Source organism: Lissotriton vulgaris, chromosome 5 (assembly GCF_964263255.1).
Source record: "Lissotriton vulgaris chromosome 5, aLisVul1.2, whole genome shotgun sequence".
In the NCBI taxonomy this organism is placed as follows: Eukaryota; Metazoa; Chordata; class Amphibia; order Caudata; family Salamandridae; genus Lissotriton; species Lissotriton vulgaris.
This window is the reverse complement of record NC_141693.1, coordinates 257,758,138-257,781,684: the sequence shown is the minus strand read 5'-3', so window position 1 is coordinate 257,781,684 and position 23,547 is coordinate 257,758,138. Positions and strand designations below refer to the sequence as shown.

Below are 23,547 nucleotides of genomic sequence, written 5' to 3'. Positions count from 1 at the left end.
ACGAAGGCGCCTTACCTAAGCCCCAGGCTGCTGCGGCTGCCATGCGTGCCATTTTAGCTTGTGTTTCTTCTGTCACCGTAGTCCACTTCTCACAGCACTGCTGGTGGAGTTGTCCCCTGAGAAAACAAGCACAGCATTAGCCCACCGAACATCCAACAGGAAAAGACACCATGTAACGGACACTGAGCCAAGTGAACTGGAAGTGGAAGGTGACAGGGCTACCCCTGATGTAAACAGACAATAAGAACTCTATAGGGGCAGACTTTAAATAGGAAACTCGGAGCATCGCCCACGGGGCGGGGGGGTGAGGTGGCTGAGTTGTACCAGAGGAAAGTATCCGCCAACAACTGAGAACACTCTAAATACAGTGTCTTTACTAGGGGCCATACTGTAGGCTGGATCTGGGGAAAGAGTTGTCCGTTTCCAAACTTTAACTCGTCTTTACATTAAAACAATTAAAATATATAAAGTGATGACGCGTCTCGAGTGGCTGGAGGGGTCACAGCTCTTTTGTTAAGTTACATTTAAATGAGAGAGTTGAACAAAGTCCAGCCAGCCCTCCTGGCCGGTCAATCTTTACTGGTGTCTCTAGCTTCCCTAGTATTTGTTGTATGCTTTGCGAGTGTGGGACTAATAGACCTTGTGAAGACTGACTGGTGTTCACTGAGGCCACATCCTATGAGGCTGAAGACGATTGACTGGACAACCCGTCTGGTCTCTGCTTCAAGGTTCCTGCTTAGAAACTGCAGCTGTCTTGAGAGGAAAACCATTATCCTTGACATACCAGTGCACTTTTCCCTCCACTTCCCTGAAACTCCCTCTTCTTCCTACCCATTCTTGTGCAGCCTAGTTTGAATTTACAAGACACCTTGCCTGGTTGTGATGAAACTAACCTACGTGCCTGGCTGGGAAACCCAAGTGGGCGATAAAAGGACTAAAGATGCACTTTGTCATGGTCGTAGGACGAAACCTTTACACTTTGGCTGGTTCTCGCGTTCCACAACTGCCAGAGTGAGAATAAATACTAGTCCTTTTGACCAAGGACTTTCATTCATCTGAACTTCGAAAGAAAACTGTCTGCTCCAGCACAGTGGTACAGTTTATCAGAAACATATGCTTGAGAGAGTCAATGTGCACACCAAAGTGGTATGACCAGGCACTTGAAAAGGGGTACCTGTACTAACCAGCGAGTAGAGGAGCAGGCCCTTGGCCAAAACAGAAGGCCAGACCAGAGCCCAAATGACTGAAAGAATATGTTGAGGCTGTCAGGGGGCAGGAGCATCAAGGAACCACAATGAATGACAGACAAGTCAATCTTAATCATTCACAAGAGATTGTATGCAAATACCTGTACAAATAAAACAAGGTTAGCCCACACCACTCATGATCATCCCATTAACCTGGGAGCCTGTACCTGAACCCATGCAGCCCTAGATAGACAGATCTTGTTTTCTCTTCATTACAGATCTTGGATTGTGTCTTACTGGCTGCAGATCAGTGACCCATGATTTCACACTCTTCAGACATTGTGTATGTGAGAAGTTGGCCTGATATGTGATGTCCACTATTCTAGTGGGCACCCTGTATCAGTCCAAATAACCCTTATGGTGATCGTTGTAAAGTCAACCTTATAGACCAGCTATCCTAGTGGTAGCATGGACAAAGCAGTCTTAGGTTAATACTTCAGAGATCATGTGAAGCCAATTGTTTTACCAATAATAACCCCTTGAATACCAAATGAAAGGACACCACACAAGGTATATATCAAATATATATGTATTTATTACTAACACAACCCCTCTGCACTCTTTATGAGGTCAGAGTTTGAGATAAAGCACAAGTTACTCAATAAGCATACAATAAGTTGCACAAATACAATTCTGCCCTAGGGGCCTCACGAACCATATACTAAGTAAGTTGTATAAGAACCACTTTAGGAAAGGTGAATAGGCCTAGGGTCTAGAGAATCGCTGGGGCTACACTGGACAACCAAAGGTTAGGAAGTAGGAGTCCCTCAGGATGCGTGTGCAGTGTCTAAACACACACGCAAGTTACCATGGACTTTCATTGGGAACGTAAAAGTTACAAAGTAGTTGATTTCGGGCACTTCCGGATGGACTACGGGAAAACCCAGTTAAACTAGAACACTTGGATAGTTGTTACCCACAGGAGCACCGGAGTACTCGAGTTACCTCACCCAGGGAAGCCGAGTGCATAGGTGTTCTTTCATGTCGGGTTTCGTCGTCGAACCCTATAGAGAGCCGCAAAAAGATGCTGCAGGCGACCAGGAGGAAGATGTCCGGGTGGAACCAAGGGTGGATCGGAGCAGTGAAGAACCTGAAAGCAGAGGGGACAGAGTCTGGGACATTAGCCAGTGACCAGGAAGGAACCATGCGATGTCGAGATGCAATCAGGTAAAGATGCGAAGCTGGTCTCTGCAGCCACGTGGACCAGGAGGCGTCGACAACGACCAGGAGCTGGATACGGACTGTCTCATGAAGGGCTCGCTGTTGGCAGTATCGGCTTCCGGATTGGAGTCAACAAGCCTTGGCAAAGGCAACCCACGCAGGAAGGGAAGATCGGCTTCTGTTCAGACCAGCAAGGTCTGGGGAGCTTCCCCTTTACAGGAAAGCAGGAGCAAGTCCAGAGCAACCAGGCAAGCGGTGTTGATTCAAAAGGATGTCTTCAGGAGGTCCACTAGCCAACGGGCTAGCAACCGCGAAGACGCGTTGAGGAGAAATGCAGGCACAGGCCCCACGCGGCACTCGTGGAGTGTGGAGGGCTGAGCTTCGGTGCACTTACTGCTTGGGGTTGGGGCGTCTCAAGTCCCAATGCACAACTTCGAGGACGCCTCAGAAGCTGCACAGCTAGCAAAAAGCAGGTACTGCAGGTTGTCCGGTCCCACGTCTCTCGTGTCCGCCACGGGTCTCAGCTTTGCTGTGGATGTGGGTCGGAGTCAGAGAAGTCTGGAAGTCCAGAGGATGCGTCGCTAAGTCTTCGGGTCCCAGCGGGAGCGTCGACAAAGCAAACCGGCAAGTCACTGATGGTGCATGTTTGCACAGGGTGGTCACTCCTTGACCACAAGGGAGATTCTTCAGTCTTCTAGTTGCAGTAGAATGTCGAAGGTCCGGAGTTTCGTTTCAGAGTTTCAGTTCAGGATAATCTAATGTCTCTAGACACAGCTCCTAGCTTTATACTAATCTAAGGGGCTGGATTACCTGCTAGGTCCCTCCTATGGGTGGAACCTGGGAAGGGGATGGTTGCACCCCTTTCCCTTTGTCCAGTTTCACGCTAGAGCTGTGGCTGGAGTGCCCCAGCAATTGGTTTGAACCGGGATATGCATACCCCAGGCAGTGTCTCATTTCTTTCAACCCACCCTGCCCCAATACACTATAGCCTGTCTGGGGAGGTGCTAGCACCTCCCAAGGCAGGAAACCTATTGTCCAGGCCTCCCCTGCCGGAGCAGGAGGTCAGACTTGTGTCTGTGGCAGCAGCATCCATTTTGTAGAAGGGTGGAATGCTGCCCCCGCCGCCAGGACTGGCGGGGGGGGGGGGTAGTATTCCGAAGCGTATGACACCTTACACAACATGTTTTGCCAAACCAAAGTTAGCATTAACCGCAAGGATTATAATGCACTTAAGAGTATATGGTATGGCTATATCATAGAACAGCTATATGGACATGGTTCCGAAAGCTGCAGACAGGCTCAGCTCATGCTAGAGCACCATCTCACATAAAACCAAGCACTCTGCCTTCTGTAGTAGGGGGATCTCTGTGTAAAGTCATAATCTAGTGAATAGTCCCGCTCATGAGCGTGGACCCCGGAGCAATCAAAAATAATCTCTTAAATTGTCACAAAATGCAGACCTGCACAGACACTTAAGAGATAATTTAAAGACAGATAATGCAGCCTATATCCACAGGCAACACTGTCCAGTACTTCAACTAGAAATTCCACCAAAAAACCACTGACAGGACAGCCTGTCCAGTTTTTCCTCACAGAAAAAACTTCCCTTTTCTCACAAAAGCCTCTAGAATGATAGAGATGAAGGGGTGGACAGACGAGCCCCATTGGCTGCCATTATGTGGCTCAGACAGGGATACTGTGCCTTTAAGAAAACTTTCCAGAACTCTCTCAGTATCCCAGAATGCACAGCAGGTCCCTTTTACTTTCAGTTCTTTTCGTCCCCTGCAAGCAGGACCCTGGAGCATTGAGCTCTCCCTTTTTTGGGTTTATTACAGAGGTTTTGCACTTTTAAGTGTTTAAGTGTTTTCACACAACGTGTTTTGGTGTCCTCTTCCTTTTTTCTATCATCTGAGCACTCTATTTTTATCAAATATGCCTGGATTATTTGATAAATGCCCGGAGTGCTCCAGGAAGAAGGCCAAGTCGGATCCACATGAACTGTGTATCCTGTGTCTACCCTCTTCTCATTTACCTGAGAAGTGTGAGATCTGCCAGACTTTCTCCACCAGGACCCTGAGAGACAGAAGGAAGATCAGGCTCCAAGGACTGGAAGAAAGAAGGCTGCAGAGTCAAGGTGGGTCTGGAAAGGCTGGATCTGCCACCTCTGTACGTTCTGAGGCCTCTGGGGGGCTCCCCAGCGTCAAGGAGGCCAGAAAGCGTTGCCGTTCTCCGTCGATGTCGATAGCATCGACGACGGCGTCGAGAGGCATGTTCCCCTTCTCCCCAGGGCTCTGGGTCGAGACGACGTCGACGCTCGACGTCGAGGGGATTGACGAGACCACCGTTGAGGTCGCCGCCGAAGACATCATCGTCTTCGTCGTCGTCATCTTCGACGTCGTTGTCGACACCAAGAAGATTCCAGCCGAAGTCGGCGCTCACCGTCGAGGCGACACCGCCGTTCGCCGTCGACTCGAAGGTCAGCAACAAGAAGGAGGTCACCGACGTCGAAGTGGCGAAGACTTTCGACGTCGACAAGACGGTCATCAGCGTCGAGACGGCGAAGCCCGTGGTCAAGGCTTAGGTCGTCGACGTCTAGACGACGTTCGCGACGTCAAGGAGGCGTTCTTCGACGCCGTGGAGGTGCTCAGCGCATAAGAGGAAGAGATCTTCCTCCAGGAGGCGTCCTGGAGCCAGGAGTCCTTCCAGGTCATCTGGGGCAAGACGGCGATGTCGGTCACCGACAGGGGGCGCTGGCTCTCGGTCACCGACAGGGGGCGCTGGCTCTCGATCGCCTACGCCCAGGAAGAAGAAGACGGAGACATCGGGCTCGGTGTACTCTGAGGTGTACTCGCCTCCTAAGCCGAGGTCGCCTAGTCCTCCTCCTCCACTGCAGAAGGAGCCACCGCCGCGCACTCCTTCGCCTCCTTCTCTTCCGGTTCCTCCACGTGTACCACCACAGTTGCCGCCTCGTGTGCCGCCAGGTGCACCACCAAGGCCTCCGAGGTCGACTTCACTGCCGCACCTTCCAACACCGCCTAAGGGGGCACCTCGGCCGAGGTCCACGGTCAGGCCGTCGCCGCAGGTTCCAACACTGGCTGCTCCTCAGGCACCCGCGGAACGCCCAAGGCCTAGAAGACCCAGATCTCCCTCCGGACAGAGAGGGAGGTCCAGGAGTCGCTGTTGATCATCGACGAGATCCAGACAACGCCATAGGAGGGGTCGTCTCAGTACAGCACGGGATCGTCCAATGCGAGGGACTATTCTCCGACCCTATCTGAATCCCCTCAGACGAGGGTATCCCCGGTGGACGACGTGGTGTCCTTTCAGGAGGTCTTGCTGAGGGGTGTTAACAAGCTGGACATCACGTTGACGGTGCCCACGCCCACGACTTCCGTCATCTTTAAGACTCTTCATAAGAAGCACCTGTCTTGGCCTCTATTGCCCTTGGTTCCAGGGTTAGTGGAACCCACAATGGAGCTCTTTCTCACTCCGGCAGTGACAAAGGTAGTCCCCTCGAGGCTGCAGAAGAAGTACAAGGCACCTGATACGGACCCGGCTTTCCTCCGGACGGATCCTATTCCGGATTCCGTAATAGTGACGGCGGCAAGAAAGCAATACGCCACCACTCCATCGTCGAATGTGCCTCTGGACAAGGAGAGTCGCTGGTTGGACGCAGCGGGCAGGAAGGTATGCGGGACGGCCGCTACCTCCATGAAGGCTGCCAGTGCATCAGTACTGTTGGGGCGCTATGATTGGCCCTGTAGGAGTCCCTCCAACATTTCGCAGACCTCCTCCCTCGGGCGAAGAAGGAGGACTTTATGGAGATCCTGAACGAGGGGTTGCTGGTGTCGAATCAGCTCATCAGCGCAGCTGTGGACTCGTCGCTCCTGGCAGCCCATGGTTACTACCATGGTATCAACCAGAGGCGCCACACTTGGCTTCAATTGACATCTTTAAAGCCTGAAGCCCAGCAGAGGGTGGCCAATCTGCCCTTCTCGAGAGAGACCCTCTTTGGGGAGCACGCTGACGACGAGATGGCCCGCATGAAGGCGGAGGCCGAGACTCTGACAGCGGTGGGCTTGGAGAAGCCCAAGGACCAGAAGAAAAACTACCGCCCGTTCCAAAGACGGTGCGGGTGCAAGGTAGAGGGCGAGGACAGCAGTCTGGACAGCAACAACAGCAGCAGTTCCTGAGGAAGCCCTTCCAGAAGCGTCAGAAGGGCAGGGTTGGTCAGTAGTCTGCCACTGCGTCCAAAGGCCCCGTCGGGTCTCGGCCCTGAGCGGTTACTTCCCTGTCATCCGTTACCCACTCCGGTGGGGGGAAGCGTTCAATATTTTCTAGCAGAGTGGAGAAAAATTACTCAGGACAAGTGGGTGCTGAATATTGTTTGGAATGGATACAGTCTTCGGTTCACCAGCCCACCTCAAGCGATTCCACCGGTCAGCTCTCAGTTTCAGCTGCGCGAGCTCCAGGCGGAGGCCGATACCCTGTTAAGGAAAAGGGCTATAGAAGACGTCCCTCTGTCTCAAAGGGGAAGAGGTCTGTGCTCACGGTTCTTTCTGGTTCACAATAAGGACAAGAACTAGTTCAGACCCATTCTGGATTCGCAGAGAGAAATTTTGCATGCTGTTGTTGCATCAGATTTACCCTCAGCTGCAACGGGGAGACTGGCTATGTGCTATAGACCTACAGGATGCGTACTTCCATGTGCCCATTGCACAGAAACACAGGAAGTTCCTGCGATTCCAAGTCGGCTCCAATCATTATTAATACACAGTACTGCCATTTGGGCTGAAGTCTGCGCCCAGGACGTTCTCGAAGTGTATGGCAGCTGTAGCGGCACACCTGAGGAAGAACAAGGTGTTTGTCTACCCGTACCTGGACGATTGGTTGATCAAGGCCGCCTCCTTCTCGGAAGCTCAAGCGCACTTCCGGAGGACGTGCGTTCTTTTGAACAAACTGGGGTTGCACATCAACATGTCCAAGTCTGTCCCGACTCCGGTCCAGTGCATTCAGTACTTGGGAGCCTCCATCAACACGCTGTCGGCAAGCGTGTCTCCTTCGGAGGAAGGACGATTATCACTCCTTCGGAAGGCTCAGGCTCTTATGACCGCTCCATCTACAACAGTGAGGACGGTGTCTTCTCTACTGGAGTAGATGGCCTCCTGTATCTTCCTCACACCACACGCACAGCTTCACATGAGACCGCTGCAGGAGTGTCTGGAGGATCAGTGGGACCAGAGGAGAGGCAACTGGGACGACAAGATACGACTGTCTCTGCATGCTCTACAGTTTCTGAAATGGTGGTGTTCAGCGGAGAATCTCCTCAAGGGGGTTCCCTTCCACAAGGACATTCCCACTCAGACTATCGGGACGGATGCTTCTCTCCACGGCTGGGGGGCGCATTCCAGAGACTTACAGATACAAGGAACGTGGTCCCCAACGGAGTCCACGTATCATATCAATTTCCCGGAACTCAGAGCTGTTCACTTGGCACTGAAGGCCTTTCATCCGTCCTTCCAGACCAACTCTCTGCTTGTACAGACGGACAGGCTGGCGCAGGAGGCGCAGGCGATCTGGCACTGGCTGCTAGCCAGAGGACTGACGATAACGGCTACCCATCTGCCAGGTGTGCAGATTGTTCAGGCGGACGCACTGAGCAGACTGATTCAGGAAAACCACGAATGGGTCATAAACGACTCAGTACTAGGAGAAGTCTTCGCAAGGTGGGGGACTACAGATATAGATCTGTTCACCACCGCCGAAAACAGCAAATGCCGAAACTTCGCATCCAGGTACTACCAGCAGGGGACGCTGGGAAATGCGCTATGGATCAACTGGTCGAACAGCTTTCTGTACGCTTTTCCACTCATTCCCCTGATTCCGGCGGTGCTCATCAAGCTGTCCCAGTCCAGGGCACGGATGATCCTGATTGCCCCGGAATGGCCCAGGCAGTGGTGGTTCACGGACCTGCTTCACCGGTCTCTCCTTCCTCACATACGGCTGCCGTGCCGGCCGGACCTTCTCATGAAGTTCGGGGGGCAGATGGTGCACCCCAACCTCTCGTCTTTGAGTTTGGTGGCATGGCTCCTGAGATAGTGCAATATGGCCATTTGAATCTTCCTAAAGATTGTATGGACATACTGAAGGAGGCTAAGCGTCCTTCCACTAGGACTTCTTATGCTTACAAGTGGAAGAGATTCTGCATCTGGTGCAAGTCCAAGAACTATGATCCAACAACATGTAAGGAAGATGTCATCCTTCCATATCTGTTACATTTGGCGCAGTCTGGCCTTAATTTTCAGTCTATTAAGGTTCATCTTGCTGCGTTGACTGCCTACAGGGAATGCCCTTCACAGACCTCCTTCTTCCAGATCCCTGTGATCAAGGATTTTTTGGAAGGCTTGAAGAAAGTGTTCCCTCCTGTACGGCTTCCTTCGCCTTCATGGGAATTGAATGTGGTGCTGTCCAGATTGATGAAGGAGTCTTTTGAACCGATTCATAAGGCTTCGTTGCAGCACCTGTCCTGGAAGGCGGTGTTCCTCGTGGCCATTACATCGGCACGCAGGGTGAGTGAAATTCTGGCGTTGTGTTGCCAAGAACCCTATACTGTATTTCATGCTGCTAAGGTTGTTATACGTACTCACCCTAAATTTCTTCCAAAGGTTATCTCTGATTTACATTTTAACCAGACCATAACTTTATCTACGTTTTTTCAGAATCCTTCATCCCCAGCGGAAAGGTCTCTACATTCCCTGGATGTTAGGAGGGTGTTGAAATTTTATCTGGATAAAACCAAAGATATTTGTAGGTCAGACCAATTGTTTATCAATTATGGATCAGTCTGGACCGGTCTTGCTACCGCTAAACAGTCCATTTCGAGGTGGATTGTGTCCTGTATACAATTGTGTTATCAGAAAGCTAATAAGACCTTAGGGGGTAAACCTAAGGCTCATTCCACCAGGTGCAAAGCTGCCACGACTGCTGCTTTGTTCCCATGGCAGAAATCTGCAAGGTGGCCACTTGGAAGTCGGTCCATACCTTTGCTAAGCATTACTGTCTGGACACTGATGCCAGGACAGATGCTCAGGTTGGGCAGGCTTCGCTGCGAAATCTGTTCGCACAGTAGTGGTGTTGTTTCTCTTATTCTCCACCGCCGCTTTGGTGTGAGGATGGGCTTGCCATTCTATTCACTAGATTATGACTATACACAGAGATCCCCTACTACAGAAGGAGTAGTTTCTGTCCTGTAACTCCAGTTCTGTAGTAGGGGTATCTCTGTTATAGTCATAAGCACCCGCCCTCCTCCCCGGTGGAGAAAGATATTCATGAGGAATGCTACAGGTCTGGTGTGTTACGCCTTCAAAAAGAACTGAAAGTAAAAGGGACCTGCTGTGCATTCTGGGATACTGAGAGAGTTCTGGAAAGTTTTCTTAAAGGCACTGTATCCCTGTCTGAGCCACATAACCAATCAATCAATCAAAACATTTATAGAGCGCGCTACTCACCCGTGAGGGTCTCAAGGCGCTGGGGGAAGGGGGGGCCGCTACTGCTCGAAAAGCCAGGTCTTGAGGTGCTTCCTGAAGGAGAGATGGTCCTGGGTGAGTCGTAGGTGGGCGGGGAGGGTGTTCCATGTCTTGGCCGCCAGGTAGGTGAAGGATCTTCCTCCGGTGGTGGTTCTGCGGATCCTATGGGGCTTGTCTGTCCCCCCTTTCATCTCTATCATTCTAGAGGCTTTTGTGAGAAAAGCGAAGTTTTCTCTGTGAGGAAAAACTGGACAGGCTGTGCTGTTTGTGGTTTTTTGGTGGAATTTCTAGTTGAAGTACTGGACAGTGTCGCCTGTGGATATAGGCTGCATTATCTGCCTTTAAATTCTCTCTTAAGTGTCTGTACAGGTCTGCATTTTGTGACAACTTAAGAGATTATTTTTGATTGCTCCGGGGTCCAAGCTCATGAGCGGGACTATTCACTAGATTATGACTATAACAGAGATACCACTACTACAGAGCTGGAATTACAGGACAGAAACTACTCCTTCAGGATTGTCAAGGCCTGCCATAGGAGTGACTTATAGGTGTATATATATAATGGTAGGTATAGGAATACTATACCTAAGCAAGGAGTGATTACACGACCTTGCCCCAGATGAGTGATCAGCCAGTTGTGTCAGTTTGGATGGCCAGCCAAGGGTGGCATAATACATGCTGCAGCCCCTGTTAGGCCTTGGATACACCTATGCCCTGGGTACCTATGGTGCACTATACAGGGGCTCACAAGGTTACCCAATATCCAATTGGAGATGTACCTAAAGTACATGGAGTCCATTTTACAGAGAGAGCAGATAGCCTGGGGCCATGATTAGCAGGATCCCAGGCCAACTAAGTCAAAAACCAGCTAAACACTAGGCAAAAAGTTGGGGTAACCATATAGTCAGATATCCACCTTCCTACAGTGTGTACTAAGTATGATGTGTGTTTACTGTAGTCTAACGTGCTGATGGGGCTGTCAGCAGGCGTGTGGTGTCACATGTTTTATTAAGATGACACATTAGGTGCAAAATGTGTGTATTCGAATGACATAACACTTGCTTGACAACACAGCGAAGGGATAAATCACCCTTGATCAAACATCGGCCGGGGGCGTGAAAAACTTTTAGAAACACAAGTCACATTTATGATTTTGGTGTAAAATCACTTTAGGTGTACTGTCTCCTTTGTTGTTAATTGTGCTGCATTGTGGTAGCACACTCAGGGGCAAAACCCCATTAGGGTGGAAAGTTATCCACGATTAAAGATCAGAAGGAGTTTGGAAACACTTCAAGGAAAAAGACTCACAATGTGAATTACACGTTTCGACAACCAATGCCTGCACGGACCCAAATGAAGTAAAGGCAGAAGGGGACTCCAAAGCCTCTCCCTCTTAATATTTCTAGTGCTGATTGATTCGACAGAAAGAAAATAACTGAAGCGGACTGATGCTAGACAAAAATATAGATCTGTGCCTTCTTTTATACTTATGGTACTTTTTTCTAGAAAGGCATTTTGCGTCAGCTTGATTTGACATATGGCACATGCATTTATTGCACATAGTATATTAAATTAGCCCCAATAAAAATTCAAAACAAATCATTATCAATGTAACCAGGGAGCCTCGGATAGAATCCCTACTTCCTCACTTAAGCAAATTGTATGCTACAAAACAATCACTCAACTTCACTGTCTAATTTCTCTGGGCTTCCTGGACAGTGAAATTTAAGATCAGTTCGGGATGTGCACAATACAAAAAGGTGTGCATGGTGTGTGCTTCACATAAAATAATTTTGGCATACGCTGAACTAATCTGTCTCTTGGTTTACTAATGGTTTTACAATTAGGACATGGAAGAGTTTCATGTTGAGAAACTATCACTTTTATTTAATGACGCTTAGTAATATTTTTCTAAAATACTAAAAAGGACCCCTAAAAGAAATACCATCTGTCATACTGCACATGACATTTGCTGTGCCATTCACATGGTAAAATATTCCAACGGTTGAGTTCACCGAGCCGAAAGTTATGTTAACGAGTTAGTTCATCACTATGTAACAGCCGCAGTTAGTGGACAAAACAGTCAATATGCTACCACTCCTTTCACAGGAGGATGAAGGCTAGTGTTAGTTCACCGTCCTGTGTTGTAGCTGTGTTATGGTGGTTGCCAATTTCAGTCTTTACTTCTCGTGTGATCCGGAGGGGATGAATGTTTCTAGTGCTGTAGGAAGTTGTGCTGGGTCTGATCTGGAACCTTGGTGTTCTAGAGTTGGCAGTGAGTTCGGGTAACGCCATGCAAAGACAGAGCTGTTTGGAATCTAAACACTTGACCTTCCCTGCAGGAATACTCATTCTTGAACAGAGCGGCGGAGTAGCTACCAGACAAGTTCTCAATCCAGGCCATATGCTTCACTTGGAGAGGCTGAAGCCAGGTTGCTCTGGAGTCACGCTCCACAAAGGCTGCAATACTAGGCTCTGCAACTGGGTAAACATTTGGAGCCTTGGGCACCGAGTTCTTGTGTGGGTGGCATCTCTGGCATGAGGTATAGCAGGTGTGGCGCTTTTCACACTGCATTACAGAGAAAAATTCCCAGACTCCAACAACTAGCATCACATTTATAGCTGTAGCTATGGTCTTAATAGGATGATTGGCAGTGACCAAGTGATTAAGAAATGGAATATCGGGCCGTCACCCAAGCATCTGACCGGGGCTGGAGGGCACTGGTGAAGACTGAGCGTCTATTAGCCTGCATCATCTGCAGAGAACCTCTGAACGAAGCCCAGTTTGCAACACAGGGAGGACCGTGTATTTATTCCGGCATGGCTATTTGGAAGGGCCCCATTAGGGCTAGAAGATGGTTTGAATGGTTCCACCTCAACCAACAGGGTGTGAAGGCACAGAACATCCAAAGCCCTCAGCCCTGAGAGTGGTGCGAATTGATTCAGGCACCCAATGAGTTTGGCCAGAGCCAGGAAAGAAGCAGGCTAACCAGTGATACGCAAAGTAAAACATGGAGCACTCCCAGTACAATTGCAGCTATTCAGGTTCACTTGATGAAAAACAAATAGAGAACAGACTGTATAAAACATAGGAAACAGTAGCACAGCTTTTCGAAGACATACACAGAGCACATTCGTCCCATCATTGATGTGTGCTCAATAAAGTTTCACAACCATAAACATAACAGAAGCTCAAGACCTAAATACCCGGATAAACACTCCCACGGGACCTCAGAGCTGAGTAATCCTGTACAACTTTCAGACAAATGCGAGGCATAAAATCTAATCCAAACACAAGTGCAGGCCATGCATACTCCATCTGGTCTCTCAGTCAGCACTGCTGTAGCTTAAGTCCTGGGAGGCTCGGGTTGAAACGCTGTACAAGGGGTACTAACCTAATGACGAATATCATCACCTGCCCATGTGGTTTGATGAAAAGAGCAACACAACAGGCAGCTAGGATCTTGGATTAGCAGTGCATTCTTGTGTCCTGTGGTTGCTAAGTAATAAGCAGCAGTACATCAGAATTATTTCCAGAATAGAAAATTGAGATGTTGGGAGCTCCACTGAAGACAATGTAGTGTCTCCGGTCTAATAATTGCTGGTATATGCCTTCTGCTCCAAAATTCCAGTGTTTGTCTTTCTGTTTCCCGCTTTTTTAATTTGTAACATTTTACGCTCAGTGGGTGGCATGTTCTAATATAGCCTCAGAGCCTGACGTAGTGAGCTCTACTGCCCATTAAGGGCCTGCGACAAAGGTGCGGGCCTTTAATATACGGTAGAGCCCACTACGGAGGGCTCTAAGGCAATATTAGAACATTCCGCTTGTAGAGGGAAGAAAGTTCTAATTTGTAAAACAAAGGCCTCATGGAGCCTGAGGGGCTTGAAATCCCCTCGGGCTCAGTGAGGCCTTTGTTCACAGCAATAGCTGTGAACAAACATTGGACTGTTGATGCTTCGGGCTTCTACCAGCCGTTAAAAGCCGGGAGCACTCCATTTTCTTCAATGGTACGCTCAACATTACAATGGTCTAAAAGCACTACAGCCCTTCTGTCTCAGGCTATACCAGTTGGTAAAGGCCCTCTCCCTCGTTATAGGCCCTTGCCCCTAACTCAGGTTCAGGGCCTTTGACAACCAATATTGCAATCGGAAGGGCTATAAAACTACAGTAATACATGAATACCTATGTAAACGCAGACCATTATCGAAAGCAATCTACAATTTGCTGAAAGGGATGCGCAGAACCTCACATTTTAACCTACATACTAACAGGATGGGGGGATGTGAGTCCTGCTTTGTGTTTGCCTGGACAGTCCAGATATAGTCAACTTCCAGGAAGAAGTGAAGCTCTGACTATGGACATCTTCCATAGAAGGTTGTTTGCGGTTTTGGGAGGATGTGGAGTGGTTTCATACGGATTGAAAAATAAGAGTGAAATAGTCTTGTCTGTAATCAATCAGCTTGATGAGCCATTTATCCGTGGTTCAGTTGTCAAACTGTCAAACTACTGAAAACTCGCGACTTTGTATTTTTTCTAGAACAGGTGGAACCCAATTTGGGAGGCCAAAAATAAGGGGATGATGAAAGTGGAGCAATTACTGAAGTTTTATATGTCCTAACATAATCAGTTCAAAATTCAGTACTGTCGAGTTCAGCCATCTGGAGGTGATCAAACTTCCCATTCCAAACAGGACAGCTGAAAAGCAGGACTCGGAGTTAAAGAGCGCAGGCATACATCTGTGTGCCATCCAGCTCTGAAAGATGAAATCATACTACCAAACGAGGTTCTGCAATAAATGAAAACAGACTCATTTCTTAAAGACAAGGTAATGCCAGTAGGACCAGCCGGCACATCCAACCTTAACAAAAGACTAACGGGTTACTAAGGGGTCAGCACCCTCTTTAAAATATCACAGGCATAGCTTCCCCTCACCCACAAAAAGTACCACCATAGAAGGTTATGCACTCCCACTCTCCAGTACCTATCATCTTATCCCACAATCCTCTGCCCCCAGTCCTGTGGGTCCCACGTATACATGAGCCCTACAAGGACACAGTCCCATCTTACCATTCGCCAAGTGCTTCCAAGCAACGCATGCGGCCGAGCATCAACTCAGAGTCATCTTTGTTCACCTCCATCTTCTTGTCATAGGCGAGAAGAGCATCTTCCCACTCATGGAGCTTCTCGTACCAGGTGGCCTGGATCTCCTAGAGGGCAGAGATGGAGAAGTGAGGGAGGAGGTCCACACAGAAAAGGTACTGAGCGGAAAGAGTAAAACTGAAAGTAGGAACAAAAGAGGAGAGGACAGAGAGTGAGGAATCCCTGGAAGGAACGAAGTATAAAGAGGGCATTTACAATAAAGAGCTACAGTGTGAAAGAGAAGCTGTGAGGGTGAGATAAAAGAATACTGAGAGGAGTGTGCATAGTGAGGAGCAAGATGAAGGGAGGACACTGGGTAATGAGATTATGAATAAAATGCAACACTAAGAGGAGGCTGGAAGAAAATAAATTCAATAGTTGTCACAGAGTAGAGTGAAGCCAACTGAAGAAGGAAGCCTATAAAGATACAGGGATAGGAATCACCAGGAGGAGCAGGACAAGAAGAAGATAATGAAAGTAAGAGAGTGAAAATGTCAGAGATAGAAGAGGGGAAATTAGGTTACAGAGAAGAGTTTTGTGAGGGAGAAACAGAAAGAAAAAACGAAAAGAATAGAAAATAGAGGATGTATGCTAGGGGCAAGACAAATGTAGAACAAGAAGAGAAGGGGGCATGGCAGTCCAGAGGAGGAGGAAACGGAGAGGAAAGAGGTTCAGAGGATATTGAGAGTAGACCAGGATTAGTTAGGGGAAAGAGCAGGAGGGGGAAAGAACACCAAATGGATGAAAGCCACAAGAGAGAGAAGTCTAGAGGGCAGCAAGAGGAGGTGTCAGAGTGGGAAGTTGGGGGCTCGGGGAGTTGTAAAGAATAGAATTTACAGAGGCAGACAAAGAAACCAGGGAAGGAGCAGAGAGAGAGGAAGCAGGAAGCAGGATCGGAGCAAGAGGAAAGGATGCTCAGGGCAGAGAGGAGAGCCAGGAAAGGACTCAGAAGAGAAGAGGAGGAAGGGGATGGCGGTAACAGTTACAGGGAGAAGAGTGGGGTGAAGCAAGGTACAGAGAAAACAAGGCAAGAGAGAAATGGGGAGAGGAATATGAACAAGAGCATACAATGAGAGCGAGAGAGGGAAGCCAAAGGAAGAGAGGTTTCCAGGGTGAGCAAGACGAAGAGATGCTGTAACAGCAACAGCTCAGGAGCTCCGTTGTTTGTAAAGGCCCCCGGAAGATTGCATGGTCATGGGATCACTGAACAGGCCCGGAATCGCTAAGTATCAGAGGTCTTCCACTTAGTTAATTCTGGCCTAACACACCTTAATTTTAGCAAAAAACAAAAGGGCTTTGAAGACGGGTCTTTTAGTAGCGGGCCTGGCGCAAACAAGCATTGGCATAGTTCATCAGTCTCTGCAATGGGGGTGCCTAATTACAGAGACGGCGAAAGGGGCTTTGGGGTGGGTAATGAACCAATTAACATGCAGTCTACTGCCTATGTCCATTTGCAAAATGCACACTCCTATGCGCGCAGACATATACACCTAGTGAGACGCACGCGCACATAATTCGGGCCCAGCAGAAATAAACTACACTTAAGGTACTCCCAGTATACACGAATCCAGTAAAAAAACTGACACATGTGAAGCACAAGGATGGGGTCTGAGCAAGCAGATATGCACAGTGTGTCGCCAGTGGCACCTACTGATGATACACATGGGGAGTAAACGCACAACTGATACAGAGAGCTCAGGTTTTATTCAATCTATAAAGCATAGCCTCGTCCAATAGCCCCACATTGATATAGATTAAGGCAGAAATAACAAAAAAAGAAAAGTATTATATACAAATATAGGCGTAAAGTTAAACATCATAGTTTTCTGTTAAGAAGCACCCGCGCTCACACTGCCTTCCACACACAGACAGGAATCTTACGAATGATTATGCTTTTTTAAGTCACTTGTACACGCCGGGCGACGTCAGGGGTTTGCCTCCTTTAGTTCCGTTCTTCTGTGATGTATCTTATTGTCAGGCACACTACTTGTTTATTTAGGCTTTATTATATAGCGAAATGTATTTATTTGTGCATTTTTATATAGCTACGGACATTGCCTACAAATTCTACAGCGCTTTACAGTAGGAATGGTCATTAGTAAGTTACAAGATTACATTATCCTAAGATGTTGCTACATTTAAATAAAGTAAAGACATTAGAGTGTGGCATAAACTGCGGCAGTCATAATATCTGTATAACAGGGTGTGGACAGGTGTCAAATGTAACATGTCTGATGAAATGAGGTAGACAGGGACGCCTCAAGGCACCGATCAGTGTGCAGACTAACCAGAGAGGTAACATCCTAAAAAGAGATCACAAGGCTGCGAGGGCAGAGAGGAGTTTAGACACAAGGTGTGGGCGTGCTTCTGTCAGGCAATCACTTTAATTAAAACAATGACTAAGGGCGGCTCACCTGTTGGAGCGGAGGAGCGTCGCCCCACTTAAGTTACCCCCCAAAGAATGAAAAAAAAACGGTAATACATTACAATTTTTTTTCCATCCTTTCGTTCTGACGCTCGTGTGGGGACAGTGGTGGGGCCGATGCTGAATGGCATTAGCAGGGAGGAGGGTGGGCCCGTTTCTGCACTTTTCACAGTGCACAACTATTTGGCCGGCCGCCTTGTGATGGCCAGGCACACATGCGCACTTTGAAACCTCTAACCCAGCTGCCTTCAGACAGCTGGGTCAAAGTAAGGGCTGGACTCCAGTGTCCTTGGGAGCGGCGATTGAGGCCCCTCCCTCCAATCATGGTGCTGCTCTCAAAGCGTGAGAGCAGTGCCAGGATTGGATCCCACACTGGAGCATCCGATTGAGGTTGAGAAGAGGTCCAGAGCTGAAGAAGTTGGGGGACGATGGTTAAGGTTTGTTTTTTTATTAAATTGTTTGCGCGTGACCGCCCGCCTCTCCCCTCCCGTAGATGCCAGCCGCCACTGCGATACACTGCAAATTAAATATAACTCACATCCAATCAAGGTTCATTTAACAGATACGTCAAATGTTGGAGTACAGCTGCCGTCGGGAATGAAAGTGAGAAAAAAAAGCATCTCTGACACTTTCCTCGGCATTTCGGCCATCATGTCTGCCTTTTAAGATGCAAGGTTGGTGATTATAAATGTATTTGTTTTTTTAAATACTTTGAAGAGTTGTGTTCCTTCTCTGAGAAAAAATATCAAGACCTCTGAATGTACGGGAGAGAGGTGCCAGGCAGCTGAAAGTCTATGTCATGACAGGTGTGAACAGGCTATTGGCTTTGGCAATGTGTTTTAGATATTATGCACACCAGGGTGGCTGCTGTTTAGCATGGCTAAATGTTAGTAGAGTAGGGTGGGGTAGATTGAAGTACGGTAGCTTGCGGTAGAGTGGAATCGGGAAGAGTGGAGTGGGGTTGATTGGCATAGAGTGGAGTAGGGGTAGGGTACAATGAAGTGGGGTGGAGTAGATTGGACAAGGGGAGATGGGTGTATTAGCGTGGTAGATTGGAGTGGGGCAGATTGAATTGGGGTAGATTGAGATGGAGTGGGGCAGACTGGGGTAGATCTGAGTGGAGTAGGGTAGAACAGGATAGATTGGGGCAGAGTGGAGTGGGACATATTGGCATAGATTGGAGGGAAGTGGGGTAGACTGGGGAAGAATTAAGAGGGCTGTGGTACAGTGGGGTGGGGTAGAATGGAGAGGAGTCGGGTAGACTGGAGTGGAGTGGGGTAGATTAGGTGGTTTATAATAGGATAACATTACATGTAGTGGGGGTAGATTGGGGTAGTTTGGAGTAGGGCAGATTGGGGTGGAGTGGCATAGATTGGGAGTGATGTGGGGTAAATTGGTATGGGATAGATTGGAGAGGGCTGTAGTGGAGTAGATTGGGATAGAGTGGGGTAGATTGGAGTGGGATAAATTGGAGCGGGGTAAATTGGAGTTGGTGAATAGGGTAGATTGAATTGGGGTAGACTGGTGTGAAGTGGGTCAGCTTGGAGTGGAATGGGGTAGATTGGAGTAGAGTAGATTAGAGTGGGGTAGATTAAGGCAGAGTGGGGTGGGATATATTGGGCTAGAGTGGGGAAGAGTGGAGTGCAGTGGATTGGGGTAGATTGGAGTGGAGATCAAGTTGAGTGGAGTAGATTAGGGCAGAGTGGGGTGAGTGGAGTATATTGTAGTGGATTATGGTAAGGTAGATTGGAGCGAAATGTGGTAGACTGGAGTGGGGGAAGACTTGAGTGAGATAGATAGGAGTGGGATAGTTTGGAGTGGGGTAGATTGGAATGGAGTGGGGGAGTGAGTGGAATGGAGTAGATTAGAGTGGAGTTGGATAGAATGTGTAAGGTTAGATTGGGATAAAGTAGACTGGGATAGATTGGAGTGGGGCGGATTGGATGGTGTAGACTATAGAGTCGGATAATTTGGGTGAAGTGGGGTAGATTGAAGTTATGTTATGTTATGTTATTAGTTTGTATGAGCGCGACAGCTGCCCCAGCAAAGAGGCGTCCCGGCGTGGGATGGATTGGTGTGGAGTGGGCTAGATTGGTCTAGAGTGGGGTAGATTTGGGTGGCATGTGGTAGATTGGGCTGACATGGAGTGGGGAAGATTGCGTAGAGTTGACTGGAGTGTAGTAGATTGGATTAATTGGAGTGGGTAGATTGGAGTGGGGTAGATTGGGGTAAAGTATAGTGGGGTAGACTGGAGTGGGGTGGAGTTGGATAGATTGGAGTGAGATAGACTGGGGAAGCGTGGAGAGGGGTAGATTGGGTGGATTAGAGTAGGGTATATTGGAATGGTGTGGGGGTAGATTGGAGTAGAGTGGGGTAGATTGGAATGGGTAGGAGTGGAGTGGGTTGGATTGGAGTGGGAGACACTGGAGTTGAGTAAAGTGGAGTATTGGAGTGGGGAGAGGTAGGTTGGGGTGGGGTAGGTTGGAGTGGGTTATATTGGAGTTGGGTAGATTTGAGTGGAGTTGGATAGATTGCAGTGGAGAAAGGAGTGGGGCAAATTGGAATGGAGTGCAGCACATTGGACTGCAATGGAGTGGGGCAGGTTGGAGTGGAGTCAGGCTGATTGGATTGGATTGGGGTAGATTGGAGTTGAGTGGGGTAGATCTGAGTGTAGTGCGGTAGATTGGGGTTTGGGTGAGGTAGATTGGGTGGAGTGGATTGACTGGGTTAGATTGAGTGGAGTGGCATAGACTTAAGTGGAGTAGAGTGGGATAGATTGGAGTGGAGTAGAGTGGGGGTAGATTGCATAGGGGTAGAGAGGAGTGGGGCAGATTGGCTTTAAGTAGGGTATAGTAAAGCGGCACGGAGTGGCGTGGAGTAGATTGGGGTGTGGTGGAGTGGGCTAGAGTGGAGTGGTGCAGATTGGGTGAAGCAGAGTGGGGTAGATTGTAGCAGGGTGAGGTAGATTGGGGTACAATAGAGTGTCATGGGGTAGATTGGAATGGGATCGAGTTAGAGTGGGGTAAGTGGAGTAAAGTGGAGGGGTGTAGAGAGGAATGGTGTGTTGTGTCGTGGAATGAGTGGCGTAGATTGTAGTGGTGTGGCATAGTGTGGAGTGCCGTAGAACGAATTGTTGTATCACACAGTGGAAGGTTATAGAGTGGAGTGGCGTAGTATGGAGCATACATGGTATGATAGCACACTGTTATTACAGCCAACACATTTTAATTTGAATTGACTATTACATTAACACTAAAATACGGTTTTACTACACATAAACGATAATGTGTGCAAATGTCATCACCTTGTGCATTGATGTGTTTTGATTGTATTCAAATGTTTGATTCTACGACACTTCAGAATTACAAAAAAATGTGCTTCATTTGTGCCAAGACAGATATATTCTGAAACATCAGCATAGTTAATTTTCTATTGTGTGTGCTTGAAAAATCCTACACCCTCTCCTCTTACAAGGCTACTCAGCACGATTGCCACATAAATCCTCTCTCACTTTGAAGTCAGAGGCAGAAGAGTACTTAAAAAGAAAAAAACATTCCAAGGCAACAATGGACTTATAGTGAATATCAAGTCCTATACGGAACACATGATTGATCAAAATAGACTCAGTGTACTTAACAACAAAATAAAGTTATTAATCATTTTATTGAAATTGCTTACAATTTTGGATTTACAGATCCACACTTAAACATGAATAACACCTCATGAACAATTATCACAAGGATATTGATACTGAGACACCAAGGTTCATATGTATGAAAATCCCCGTTTGCGATTCTCAAATAGCAATTTTTTGGGAATCGCTATTTGAGAATTGCAAAAAGGGATGTATGTAAAAAAAAAAAAAATATCGCAATTTTTTAGCGATTTCTTAGTTTTCCTTAATTGCGAGGCCCATAGGAATGAATGTGAAGTCATTCTCAATTTGCGATTCGCAATTTGAGAATCATTTCAAGGGTGCAAGGGTGTCATAAGGACACCCTGATGCACCCCTGAAAAGAACATGTGTGCGCATATGACGCACATACATGCCCTAAAGGCATGTATGTGCGCCATATGGCACTTTCACAAATGCCAAAAAGTGTATTTGTGAAAGAAATCGCAAATTACCACTAACTTGAAGTTGGTGGTAATTTGCGATTTCTTAAGGAGAAATCGCAAAAACTGAATGCTTGTTGCATAGCATTTAAGGAATCACAATTTGCAATTCCTTAAATGCTTACGCAAAATTATGGAATCGCAAACTTTGCGATTCCTTAATTTTGCGATGCGATTTCCCTACTACATAACGTTTTGCGAATTTTTAGTCGCAAACGCTGCTTTTTTGCGGATCGCAGCATTTGCGAGTAAAAATTCCGGTGATACATCTGCCCCCAAGTCCATTGTTGCCTAGGAATGTTATTTTCTTTTGAATGATTTCCTAGTCCTAGGAGCTTCTAGTAATTACAGGGGGGAGGGCTTTTGTCTTAGTCATTAAAGAGACAGAAAAGTAAACACCAAGCACCTTCGGAGGAGAGCTCGACATTTGACATCCGTCTTTGAATGCACAGCAAATGTGACAAGATAAGAACAAGATTTAAAGACCTGTTTACAGAAAGTGAGTTTGTAGAAGAATACAGTAAACAAGGTTTGGGCAACGTGAGGGAAGAACTCAAACTACACAGCCTAAAAGCAAATAAAGCAAGCAAATAGGAAGCTAGAAAATGTGAGTTACAAACCACAAAGCCAATGGTAATCAATGAGCGGAATGCAATACTACGTCAGCTTTCTGAATGTCCAAAAATGTCTTTAGCAAACCAGAGAGCGCTTCAACCTAAAAAGTAACATACCACTAAGCCCACGAGTAAAAATATTTGCAATGGAGTACTTACAAAGTGAACATTTGCGGTCTGCGGAAGCAAGCACTGTATGAAACAAAATGTTATTATTATGTCCATAGAGATCTCTTCTGTGATATCCTGTTAATCTACCATTCTGAAACTACAGCTTGTTTTGCAGAACTTGAAACAAGGAAACAATTACGGTTTCTGACAAAATGGGGGTCAATCTTAACAGCCATCACTCTTTGTATTTCCATGGGGGTTCACCTATTTATACTTTCTGCAACCTCATACTGTGTGTAATATATATTTTTAACTAATGTCCTATATTAACAGTGCTTTCTATCACAGACTTGGACCTCTTACCTCTATAAATGCACGACACTACTTCCCTAGGGCATTGACCAGGATTCAAATCAGTGACCGTCCAATAACACCGACAGGTATCTGAAGTGATCGACAGATATCTGATACATTTGAGTTGCATTTATTTTTTATTTAAGGTTTGAACAATGTATTTCATATGCAGCTACCTGCAGGTGAAAGTCCAACTAAAAAAGATAATATTTTGTTCTTTTTAGCCATCTTGCTGACCATTGCCCTCACTGTACCCAGGATCACAGGTCACATACTTTTCCTTATGCATTTCGACCACTGTCCACTCCCCACTGCCTGACCCCTCGATTAGGGAGGCGCACCAGCTTCACTGCCTGAAGCCAATGCACCCGAACAGGAGAGCCTGGGGTCATCCATGTCTGTACCTCTGATTTGTGTGACCCAGTCTTCGAGCACCCCCTGCGCCCTCTGACCCCCTTCCCCACTCGGCTTCCTCTACTGCCTGCAATGCCCGTATGCACAAGAGATTCACGACCCGAATCTCTGGAAGCACCATAAGTGCCTGAGACAACAGAGGGTCCCATTCACCCTGCCCCAACCCCATATCACACACTCTGGGAGGGATGATGTAATTGAGCGCAGCCTGCTCACAGACAGGAAGCAATTTCAACCGCCAGAATCTTCTCCGAGCAGCTACGCTTAACAACAAAGACTTTCCTTGTCTGCCCAGGTTGAGGAGGGCGAGAAAAAAAGACAGCATTAAGAGGGGCGCATGGGGAGGAGGAACAAAGAAAAAACCCCAGTGAGGTGGAGAACAAAGTGCATCTGCCATGCACTGGTCTCTCCTGGAGTTCTGTGCCAGAGGTACACGAGA

General features: G+C 47.6%; 1 protein-coding gene across 2 annotated transcripts in view; it reads right to left on the bottom strand.

The window, feature by feature from the left end:
• Positions 1-23,547, bottom strand: part of MTOR (mechanistic target of rapamycin kinase) — a 938,810-nt gene that overhangs the window by 302,183 nt on the left and 613,080 nt on the right. For both annotated transcript variants that reach the window (XM_086921314.1, XM_086921315.1), the window contains 2 exons: positions 15,003-15,142; positions 16-116 (listed from right to left, as the gene is read on the bottom strand). In XM_086921314.1, the coding sequence (XP_086777440.1) occupies positions 16-116; positions 15,003-15,142 (241 nt within the window). The remainder of the gene's footprint in view (positions 1-15; positions 117-15,002; positions 15,143-23,547) is intronic.